This window comes from Sesamum indicum, linkage group LG1 (genome assembly GCF_026168435.1).
Source record: "Sesamum indicum cultivar Baizhima isolate 11 linkage group LG1, ASM2616843v1, whole genome shotgun sequence".
Taxonomy (NCBI): Eukaryota; Viridiplantae; Streptophyta; class Magnoliopsida; order Lamiales; family Pedaliaceae; genus Sesamum; species Sesamum indicum.
Window position 1 is genome coordinate 21,920,997 of NC_142657.1, and position 11,802 is coordinate 21,932,798.

Below are 11,802 nucleotides of genomic sequence, written 5' to 3' on the forward strand. Positions count from 1 at the left end.
TATTTTCAACTTAAGTAAGATATATTTTCTTGAAAAATTCTTTAGTAAAATAATATGTCGTCCTTTGATTTTTTTTTTTCTTTTCTCCAAATTTACATTACTATTCTTGAAGTGAAATGTGAAAAATCTTAAATTAAGAGCCCATATGATATATTAAGTTTCACATATTGGATTTATGTGTGAGCATTGAGTTGAATTTTCAAAACATAATAAAACAAAACATAAATGATATTTTCAATTTTAACCAGATATATTTTCTTGAAAAAATCATCAATAAACAGAAAGTAAGTTTCTTGGGCCTGCAAATTTAGTAAAACAGAAAGTAAATTTGTGGGCCTAACCTCCCTACTAATAGGCCCGTTGGGTTGGTGTGCCTTGTTTTAGGCTTAATCTATGAAAAGTTTAGGGGGCATCATCACTTCCTCCCCTTCCCTTCCACTCCAAGAGTGGAAATCGTAGAGCTGGACTGCTGGTGTAGACAGGACATCCTGCAAAAATAAGGGACCTTTCATGCTCATTAGTAGGACAAATCCCGCTGGGTCTGTTGAGCAATGCTGACCAGTCGAAGGACTCTAATAGGTGAATCCTTCTACCCAAAGGAACTAGAGCGTGTGGATCTAAGAGTTTTTTTTTTTTTAATTAACTTGGCTACTTGAATTTTCTGTTATGCTTTATTGTTTCCACTATAGGGCAGGGAATCTTGACGTACTTTGCCCAGCTGATGCATGCCTACTTGTTTTAGTTACTCCTGTCATTTGCGAGGAAAATATGATTTTGTTAGCAGGAGAGAATATATCTCACAATAAATCAGTAGGATATAACTCAAGTAGAAAGTTAACCTAAGCATGTTTTGTTAGCATTATGATGAAATAGATGTGCCAACAGAAGGCGGTTGGAAACTAAAGTGACTGAGTTACTGGTAGCTGCTTCCATGTTGTATATGCTAGCTGGTGATGGCTGAATTGGATGCGTTCGCCAACTAGTAGCGATTCATGCGTGCACCAGCTGGTGGCAGCTTATGTAAGTGCGTACACTAGCTGGGTCGACTTATTCGAAGTGTGCGCCAACTAGGGGCGACTTATTAGGAGGGTGACCGATTGGTGGTGACTTATTACAAGTGTGTGCTGACTGGTGAAATCTTACGTAAATGTGTATGCAAGCTAGGAATGACTAATGTAAAAATATATGTCAGCTGGTGGCGACGACTTATTTAGAGTTAGTTAGCAACTGAAAACTGATTCTGCAAGTAACACAAGATAGGAAGCAAGAATTACCTTTATATTATAATATAATACTTGATTACAAGGATAGTGTAGATAGAGATTAGGGATTTCAAGAATAAAACTTTCTAAGGTTAGGAACATTCCATGGTCAAGAAAGGCTTCTAACATCCCATGCTTGTTCCTTGCCCTTGCAAGAATTGTGGTGGCGCGAGCGTTTTTTCTTTTACTTGGACCTTTATTCTTTGTCTATGTAGTTTTTCAGGTAGCTGGCTTGTATAAGCCTTCTTACTCTTGCCTGAGTTGGCGGCACCAGTTGGTCTCGTGCCTTCACTCTCTGTGATATCTACAAAAATATTTAGATTTCACGAGCTAGGGACCTTCTTCTGAGCCTTTAGGCCATTGTAAGGCAGGATGTTGGTCAACCGTCAAGGGCATTCTAGCCGCGCTAGTAATGAGCGAGGTGTAGCATTCGTTCTTTGGAACAAGGGAATTGAAGCATCCTCTGGCTCTCCCTGCTCCTGCTGGAGGAACACAACTAGTTCTCCCACGCTTATCACGACTGCTCTTCGTCACTAGCCAGACACCCTCTATATTCATGTATTTTCCAGCCCGAGCCGACATGGCTACGAAGTCGGTTACTGGGTTTTTAGCTAGATACTCGGAAAGAGGGCTTCTACGGATCCTTTGGGTGAATGCACTGACCAGTACCTCTTGGTAAGTTGTTGGGACCTCAAATATGGTTATGTTTTGAACTGCTGAACGTAGGCCCTTAGAATCTCATTGTCTTTCTGCTTCACCCCGAAAAGACTGATAGCGGATTTTCGATACTCCTTGCGACTAGGGTATTGGTGCTGGAAAAGGTAGCTAATTTTTTCAAAAGATCTAACTCATCCAGCTAGAAGTTAGTCGAATCATCTTTGGGAAAAATTCAATAGCATAGTAAGGAAAGCACGACATTGAATGCCTTCAGTATACCTATGCTTTTAAAACTTACAGATATGTGCAACTAGATCAGTGGTACTATAATAAGCATGTAAGTGCGAAGGTGCTAGAAAATGAGCGAGAGTTCCTCTACCGTGATGTGCTCATCGAAAGAAATGCCACGGTTAGCAGACATGGTCTCTTTTTGTCACTTGCTGATTAAGCTTGACCATCTCTTTCTTTAATGATTCCCATATTTCAGGAGGATGTAAGGTGGTTGCTTACTTGCTGGCAAAAGTCAAGAGGCGTGGATTGATCCCGCTGGGAGTCCTATAGGAATCTGCTCGTCAACGCCTTGGCTTCCTGGTGTTCCACCTCTTGGTAGCTGGAGGGTTGAGTTGATGGTCTTCATGATAAATTAACGAAATTGCTCACAGAAAAAAGGGTTCATAGCAGCAGATCAGTTGTTTGATCGAGATCTGCAGCTGGAGCATTGGTGGCTCCTAAGGTTGGATTTGGAATGGGAGCATTAGCGTCTCTTGCAGTTATATTTGCAGGTGGAATGGTAGGACTTGCTGCAGCAGGTAGTTAAGAGTTTCCCTAATAGGATCCATTGTCACCTCCATTTATTGAATTAGCCATTTCTCGTCTCTTAAGCTCAAGACCCCATAGACGGTGTCAATGATTGGTACCAAATTTTTTGCCACACCACAAGGTGAAAAATCTTAAAGAGAAATCCTAAGATCAACAGATATTAACGCTACAAAACAAATATTAGCACTCCGATTCTTCAGTCGTTAATAATTTGTAGACGAAATAAAAGGAAAAACTTGAACTAAAGTGACAATAATGGTGAAATAATATGTGTCCGACTGAAATGGGCTCATTTTTTGAGGCTGCCAATTCAGTAAAACAAAAAGTAAGTTTGTAGGCCTGACCTTCTTTCTGATGGGCTAACTGGGCTGGTATGCTTTGTTTTAAGCTTAGTCCATGAAAAGTTTGGGGGCACCAACGGTAATGTATCATATTTAATATTGATGGTCTAAATTAACTACAATTGCGTATTAAAAAATACACTTATTAACTTATTGTATTCAATTTGTAAAATGTATAACTTTCCAAATTTAAAGCAACAATGGATATATTTATCAATAATTAATAAAAAAATCAAAATTCTAAAATAGCTTAATAGAAGAAAAATAAGAGAGCCACCTAATTTTAATTTATTGTTTTAATTTAAATAATTAAGTGAACAATATTATTATATATTAATTATGTATAGTTTGTCTCTGATTTGTATATAAGCAGTTTAGGTATAATTTTTATTTTGATTAATGTATAAAATAATATATAAAAATTAAAGGACGATAAATTTTTCTTTAGAAGATTAAAGTAGAATAAATTCTTATTCATTTGATCTATTACTCTAACCAAAAAATTCAAAGTTCTAGAGATTAGAATTGTGTCAAAATTGCTCAATTTTGGTCAAAAACATCCTTCAATTATATATATATATATATAGAATAGATTAATAGAAGATAAAATCTTGCAATAATAAATACATATATAAATAATAAAATCCCACGTTTAATGTTAATTAATTTGCTAATACATAGGTGCTATAATTGATTGTTCTTGTTCAATAGTGTTGTTTCAATTATTATATTCTTCATTGCAAAGGGTCAGTGCTTGTGAATTTTAACATTTGATTATCAGCTTTTGAGATACAACGAGTTGGATTGCGAAGGCTTGATTATGATTTATATGGAATCAGGCAACAATAAGAAAATTTTCATTTCTTTGGATAATTTACAACAAAGTATACAAAGCTCCCTTGCACAAAGTAATCTAATTTACAACCAAGTATCTTTACATTAGATAGCTGCAAATGTCTCATTGGATGAAGAAATTCTTCTCTTGTGTTGATGCATCTTCAACTTTAATTTAATGGCAGCCTGAAAACGACAAAAGAAAAAGAATCAGAACATGAGCAGCAATCAGTCTATACTCGTTTATTAAAGCACGAGGGACCCTAAGCCTGTCATTGATTTGCCATGTGTGCTTACCTAAATAACCCCGTACTCCTAAGACTTATGTGGAACATCTAAGGTTTATGTAAAAATTTAAACACTCCACTCAACACACGGGCTAAGATAATGTACCTTAACATCATTTAGAACCAAATTGCAACCTATGTATCGATCCATTTCTCTCTCTCCCTCTTCTTCTATCTTAAAAAGTATTCTATGATCCTATACAATTCCTCTCTGTCAATTTCTCTCATGTTTGAAAATCCAAAAAGTTGAAAAACCATTGTATTCCTCTTTGTACACTTCAAAACCAAAAGTCTACTATAATTTCTATAAAAGCTCCACGTTCTCACTATTCTAATTTGAAAAGAACAAGTACATAAATTTTTTAAGCCTCCAAGAATACGACGGATACAGAATAGTTAAGAATGCCTAAATTGGAAAACAATTCTCCAACCTTTTGGCAAATTTATTCTCAATTTATTCATTGAGTTGGGTTTTGTTTCAAAGATTGCTTTTCAAAACTTTTCGATGTCATATATCTAAAATTTTGTATGAATTTTACAAACCACCATATTTTGTCATGCCATTAACATCAGATTTTTGCAGGTGTATCATAATAAAGTTTGTCGGAAAAACATTACTATACAAAACACAACTTAGTTTATTTATGAACTTCATTAATAAAACATCTTATACTAAAATATTGACGATTGTCTGCATGCCAATCTGATTCATTTATTTCTAGGATACAGATAGATACAATTATCATAATTAAAACACACCTTCTCAAAAGTGGTATGGACAACTTCAAAAATATTTGAATCAATCACCAAAACGTATAAAATTCATCAATTCAATAGGGAAAAGGTCCGCTGAAGTGCTTTTTTGAAAACTATAAAAACTATTCCTTTGAAAATTATAAAAATCATTTTGTTATCAAAACAAAAATGAATTGGGCTTTTTGTGGAGTTCTGAACCATTTTTCCAAAAAATTCATCACAAGATACTAAGAATTATCTGGATAAAAAAATTTGTGCACCACAAGCTGATTTGAAAAGAAAAAAGTTGATCAAAAAAATATTTATGGTAACCAACGGTTTTATAAAAGAAAGTAACGGTTTTATAAAAGGTTGAAAATCAAGAGATGTTGAATTCATAAGCAACTCAATGCATGTGCAAGTGAAAAACTCGTTGAATTAACAAGAGAAAAAAAAAACTGAAATACTTGTGGTAAGTAACGGTTTTATAAAAGAAAGCATTTAAAAAGAAATAAAAAATTGTGAACAATTTTCTAAATACAAAAATCATAGAACTTCCCATGTCTAAGATTGTCAATTTGCCAAAACTGTATGTTCCTTGAAAATCATTCCTCAAATTTAAGAATTATATAATATTGAAGAAAGAGTTATCAAATCCCATTAAAAAAAATAAAATAAAAGTGGCATGTAGACAATCCTATATTTTGGCATTAGGGTTCCATTATCAAAGTTCACAAATAAATAGTTTATGACTGTATAGTAAAGAATTTCTAACTACGATACACCTGCAAACATGAAGATGTCAAGAACATGACACCATGATTTTCTGCACATCCATACAAAATGATAAATAAACAGCATCAAAAAATTCTAAAGCAATCCCATGAAGAGACCCAACAAAATGAATAAACCAAGACTAAATCTGCAAAAAGAATAAAGTTTTGTTCTTCGTATTGGCATTCAACACTACACATGCATCCTTCAGATTCTTAGCGGCGTAAAAAATTCATATTCTTGTTTTTTCCAAATTACAATGGTGATAACGAGGACACTTCACAGAAATCACAACAGGGCCTTAGGTTTTGAAGTTTACAAATCGTAAAACACAATGGATTCAACATCTCTTGATTTTCAAATGTGGGAGAAAAATCAACAGAGTAGAACGGAAAGGAACATGGATTACTTTTCGGATAGAAAAACAAGTCGAGAGGAAACTATAGATACAACGGTTACCATCAGGCTCTAAATGTTGTTAAAATGCATCATAGTAACAGCCAATGTGTGCTTCAGTCGAGTGTTCAAATTTCTACTTAACCCTTTTGAATTCCACACAATTCATAAGAATATGAGATTACTTTAGTTCGCACAAATTTTGACAAACCAAATTCAAGCCCCAGGCCCTCAATCTTCCAAAAACGAGTATAGATCACCTACACTAATCACATAATTTGATATCATAAATGCTCGTTATCAATATATCAAAATAAAATGCTTGTTATACATAGAACCGAAAAAAGATTTCTCAAGTAAATTGATACCATTTTATAATTATATGCTCTATGTGTTATGGGCAAACAAAATCAGATATTGCCTCCATATCCTGTAATATGCATGAGGACAGAATTTTGAAAGAAACTAGGATATGAGAAAAGAACGGGAAAAATCATTGGGTGCCACAGTGTAAACCTGTGAATCAAACCGTAGCTCATAGTATACTCCAGTGAAAGGGCATAAACAATATACCAACGATACATCATAAACGAGAAACTTCCTATGCAGACATAAGAAACAGCAAAAATACTTCAAATTCAAGAAACCTCTCGGAAATGCACTTAAGAAAAGAATATTGCTGATCAATTTGCAAGCTTCTAATGATTTAAGAGGATTATTAAACTCAAGCTAAAATAGAAGTAAAAGAGAGTGGTTGAATGGCACTTACATTATAGTGAAACCATATATATTAAGATAGGCGAAAGGCGAACCTGATTGGTAGTATAGATAATAGTAGGAAAACAAATGTTGCTATGGCTCCAAAAATGGACCCGAGTCACCGATCAAAGTCAAGATATTACGACATGAGCTCCCATTAGCTTCGAGTAGTAGTCTCACTGTAGATTGTGTTAGACCACCAACATGGTGCAACCAACAAACATCAGTATATTTGCTAGCAACAAGTCATATATAGAATTAGACAACAAAACCAGATTTATCAGAACCAAAGTCCACATGAACCAAGGACAATTAGTTCAGAAAATTTGAGAAAATACCACTAACCTCTAACAGAAAAAGAAAATCAGTGTAACATTATAAACACAAAGGTAAATATGTAACTATAATGCATACAACATTTATATTTTCCTGAAACTTAACATTCTTTCCTTAGTTTCCTATCCCAATCCAGGGGGATCGCAAATTCAAGCCAATCCATAGCATCAATTTCAATAAAGAGCAAGAGTCGCGTATTATGAATTCCGGTGAATATCTTAGCATTATGAATAAGAGAAAAATATAACTAAGATAAGGAAACTAGTGACGGGGGATAGAATGAAACTGGCGTCATCTTCATTCCCCCCAGAAGTTCTTGAAGAACTTAGAGCCTGAAAATAGAAAATAGTAAAATATCTCCTGCACTTTTGTAACAAATCCACAACCACTAACAATGTCATATTTAATTCACAACAATTTGGTCACTGTTACACATTTCTTCAACCACAGATGAAAGTAACAGAGAAAGACACCTACATACAAACAGGAAAGTGAAATGGAGAAATTCAACACGAAAATGACAATCAACATTTTTTAAATGGAATAAGCCGGTGAAGTTAAAATAAGCTTGACAATGAACAAAATCGTGTCCAAAATGATGTCTGACACCAAACTTTTCAAAGACATGTCGCTTTTCTCTCTGCATCTAGAAACATTCAACACACTTGAAACAAAAATAACAACAACAGGTAAGTTAGGAACACAAACCTCCAGAATGCTTGAAGATCCAACCAAAATGAGCACCACAACAATCTGGTAGGCAAAAGAACTGCATTAGTGGACTTTTGAAGATTCAACGTGTCCTCAAGAAACAAGACAGAGAAAAAAAAGAACAAGAAAGGGAAAGAGAATCGATTCATACAAGAAAAGAACAAAAAACAAAAAAAAAAGAATCGGGACATTCATCAGACCAAGATAAGAGTTCACATGTTCAGTAATCAATTCGTAGTGCTCCAAGATTCACTTATTTCCTACACTATATCAAGAATCGAACCAAATGCAAGAAAATTGGAAACAAGAAATTGGATAAAAATACAGTACCTCTCTAAACTCCAACAAGTGAGGGTGGAATCTTCACGCACAACTTAAAGAAAAGAAGTGCTGAAAACGGCAAGGGCTGCGCATGCAACGGATCATTTTTTTGAAACTCGACCCAACCCTCTCGAAGATTTCAGGATTTCAGGAAACAAGACCAGAAAAACCAAAAAGAAGACAAGAAAGGGAAAAAGAATGGGTTAACTCCACAAGAAAACATGAGAAAAAGAACAATACAATAAAGAAAAAACAGAACCGGGTGGGGCATCCAATCAACGGATCTTTTTTGAGAAACTCGATCCAACCCCTTCCTCTCGCTCTCCAGAACTTCAATTTCTTCTCTTCCTTGAAAATCTTTGAATTCTTCTTCCATGGACATTGTAGAGAGTAAAGGAAAGAAGAAATAGAGACGACTAGAAGAAGAGACTCTGTATTATATGTATATCCACGTGTCTATTAATAATATATATTAGGTAAATTACACCCACCTCTATTAAGGTTTACCATATATATTAAACAACTAAAAGGTAATAAAATGATTAAAAATGCATACTCTTTTAATTAAATACAAATTCACTAAAAACATTGATCGACAAAAAAAAAAGGGGGATAAGTTATGTTTTACCATCCAAACTATAATCGTTTTTATAATTTGATATTTATATTTTTTTTGTGTCAACTTTCTTTCTCAGTTTTACAAAATTTTGGGCTTTGTCATTTATAACTATCTTTTCACCAAGTTTTTTGTCAAAAGAAATTACATGCAGTACACATTGTAGTATCAAATGAAAAATATGAAGCTCTGTGTTAAAATTAAAAGAAAAAACTCAATGTATGTGTCAGTATTATATTTTATAACAGAAATAAAGAGTAAAACTTACAAATTGGAAACTGCATGATAAGACTACATCATAAAAAAAATTGTGAAAAAATATTATATAAAATAAAGTTTATATGCATGAACACATCAAAAGTAAAAAAAAAAAACTACAATGACATAGGTATTTTTTAAAAGACAGAATAATTAAAACTAAAAACACAAACAGAATATTTAGAAATGATTGAGCACCTTAAAAACAATGTCTTGAAATTGATTTGTTCATTAAATTTATATGAATCATATATTTGAATAGCTCTTACTTAAAAATTATTTTAAATGACAAAGACATGATCCAATGAACGACCTATCAATATTAATGAAAATAAGGTCAAGATGTTAGAGATAAAAACAAAGAGAGTAATAAAGAGAAGTTAAAAAAAAATCTAGGTTAATTACTGGAAAGGTTTTCTATTATTTCTTTTAAAAAAAAACCAGAATTAAATTATAATTAAAATAAAATACATACTAATTACTCCAAACTCCAAACAAAGACGACATAACCCCACACTTGAAGTCATTTACAGTTACTTCCCATTCCCGTGGAAGATTCTAAGAATCATCCCCTAAATTCCTATTATATTCAAACCCCTCACCTCGCTTTCTTCCAACATACGTCCCGACAAACGTAGGCATGGTTGAATTTTGAATGTAAGAGGGAATAGACGAGAGAGAAATCATTTTATGTAACATACAATTTACATGTGTTGTTAGGGAGTTGAACAATTAAGACAACTTTGTTATTAAATTAGGGGCACAAAGTCATCAAGTGTGGTGTGGTGTGGTGTTGACAACAAGAAGAGTAGAAGGGGTGACTGAGTAGTGTAGTAACAGTAAATAGGAATATGCTGTGGAATTCTGATATATACTTCGACACATCACTCCCTTTATACCGCCACTTCATCACCTGCTACGCCCAGCCCAAGCATATCCTCTAAATATATTCTAGTCTTTTACTAATAAATCCTCCCCCAAATCACATTAATGTTGTCAATCTTCATTCTTAATTTGCTCATATTTCAATTTAATATCTTGAATTGGGGGCATAATTAATCATGAAGTTCGGGAAGAGGTTGAAACAGCAGATAGAGCAGAGTTTGCCTGGATGGCGGGACAATTTCTTGTCGTACAAGGAGTTGAAGAAGCTGGTGAGGAGGTTAATATCATCATCATCGTCGTCGTCGTTGGAGTACTGTGGGGGGAATTTCAAGGCGGAGTTTGTGTATTTGTTGAATAATGAGATGGAGAAATTCAATGCCTTCTTCATGGAGCAAGAAGAGGATTTTGTTATTCGCCATAAGGTAACTTAGTTTTTACTACTACTGCTACTAGACTAGCTAGTACTTAATGAGCAAAAGGGCATTTGGATGCAGGAATTGAGACAGAGAATAGAGAGAGTGATGAACACTTTGGGACCAAACGGGACTCGGCCATCACCTCTGGAGTACAGAGAGGAGATGGCAAAGATTAGAAAAGAGATTGTCAATTTCCATGGTGAAATGGTTCTTTTAGTGAATTACAGCAATATCAACTACACAGGGTTGGCCAAGATACTGAAGAAGTTCGACAAGAGAACCGGCGGAGTTTTGCGCCTGCCCTTCATCCAAAAGGTCCTCCAACAGCCTTTCTACACCACCGACGTTATCTCAAAGCTCGTCAAGGAATGCGAAACCACCATAGATACGGTGTTTCCGCCGTCCGCCACAAAATCAACGGCAGGATTGGCGGTCCCCGGAGAAGGAATTTTCAGGAACACGGTCGCGGCGCTCCTCACAATGCACGACATCCGACGCGGCAGCTCCACTTACAGCCATTTTTCTCTGCCGCCCCTCAACTTTCCGGATTTTGATGTAATTCAGTCCTTGCAACTACTTTCTCCTATACAAATTCCATGATGCCATAATGAAATTACAAAAAATTAATGGGCAAAAAACTCCTTAAACGAAAAAAAGAAAAGAAAACAGGGGCAACTTGAGTTTTTGTAACATATGCTCACCCGCCTCCTTTTTCAATGTAATTAAGTCTATTATACTCAAATGACAAAGTTTCCCATGTATTCATCATCTCTTGACTTTCAAATTCAGCAATCGTACTTGTTTTTTTTTTTCTTTAATCATAAAATGACACATTAAACTGGCAAAAAAATCAAGTACCCATTGCATACTATAAGAGTGAGGCGTGTAATCATCAAAAAAAAAAAGTGAGGTGCGTAAAGGGATAAATTATGTTTTTTTTGTGTGTGTGTGTAAATTTAGAAAGTTATTTTTTTTTAAATGAAATGATTATATTTAACTTGAAACAAAGCCTCTCGAAAACATTATCGATCATCGTTGTTACTTATTAGTTCTGTCGAGTTGAGTTGCAAATTTCTATCCTTAAAAAAAATTAGAAATCTCTATATGTTGTGATCAATCTCTAGTAATAAGTGGTGTTGTCAATTAAAAGTTGTGGGCCAAAAACATGCTGGAAAATTAAAATGTCTTTGAATCTTTTGGTCACAAAATGGCAGCTAACCACAAATGATGCTTACCTTTATTTTAAAGTTGATTTTTGTGGTGGTATATATATATATATATATATAAAACATTAAAGCGATATTTTTGAAACGTAGACAACTTCATATCCTTTTTTTTTTCTTGATCCCTCTTTCTTTTTTGTTCTAAAATTCAAATATGCTAGCATTTTCAAGT

The 11,802-nt window shown here is 34.3% G+C and overlaps 1 protein-coding gene and 1 long non-coding RNA gene across 2 annotated transcripts; one reads left to right on the top strand and one right to left on the bottom strand.

The window, feature by feature from the left end:
- Positions 1-3,914: 3,914 nt before the first annotated feature.
- On the bottom strand, positions 3,915-8,662 carry LOC105170965 (uncharacterized). The gene is made up of 4 exons (XR_848527.3): positions 8,242-8,662; positions 7,909-7,953; positions 6,918-7,043; positions 3,915-4,099 (listed from the first exon to the last, which is right to left on the bottom strand). It is a non-coding gene; the product is annotated as an uncharacterized LOC105170965 (long non-coding RNA).
- A 1,217-nt stretch (positions 8,663-9,879) lies between these two features.
- Positions 9,880-11,183, top strand: LOC105170971 (SPX domain-containing protein 3). Its single transcript, XM_011091948.3, has 2 exons — positions 9,880-10,413; positions 10,486-11,183. The coding sequence occupies exons 1-2, from the start codon at positions 10,168-10,170 to the stop codon at positions 11,005-11,007; spliced, it is 768 nt and encodes a 255-aa protein (XP_011090250.1). The 5' UTR covers positions 9,880-10,167; the 3' UTR covers positions 11,008-11,183.
- Positions 11,184-11,802: the final 619 nt, after the last annotated feature.

Bases quoted from the DNA above. Each gene is read 5' to 3' on its own strand.
- LOC105170971 (XM_011091948.3), top strand. From the start codon at position 10,168: ATGAAGTTCGGGAAGAGGTTGAAACAGCAGATAGAGCAGAGTTTGCCT. The intron at 10,414-10,485 runs GTAACTTAGTTT...ATTTGGATGCAG, and splicing joins ATTTTGTTATTCGCCATAAG to GAATTGAGACAGAGAATAGA.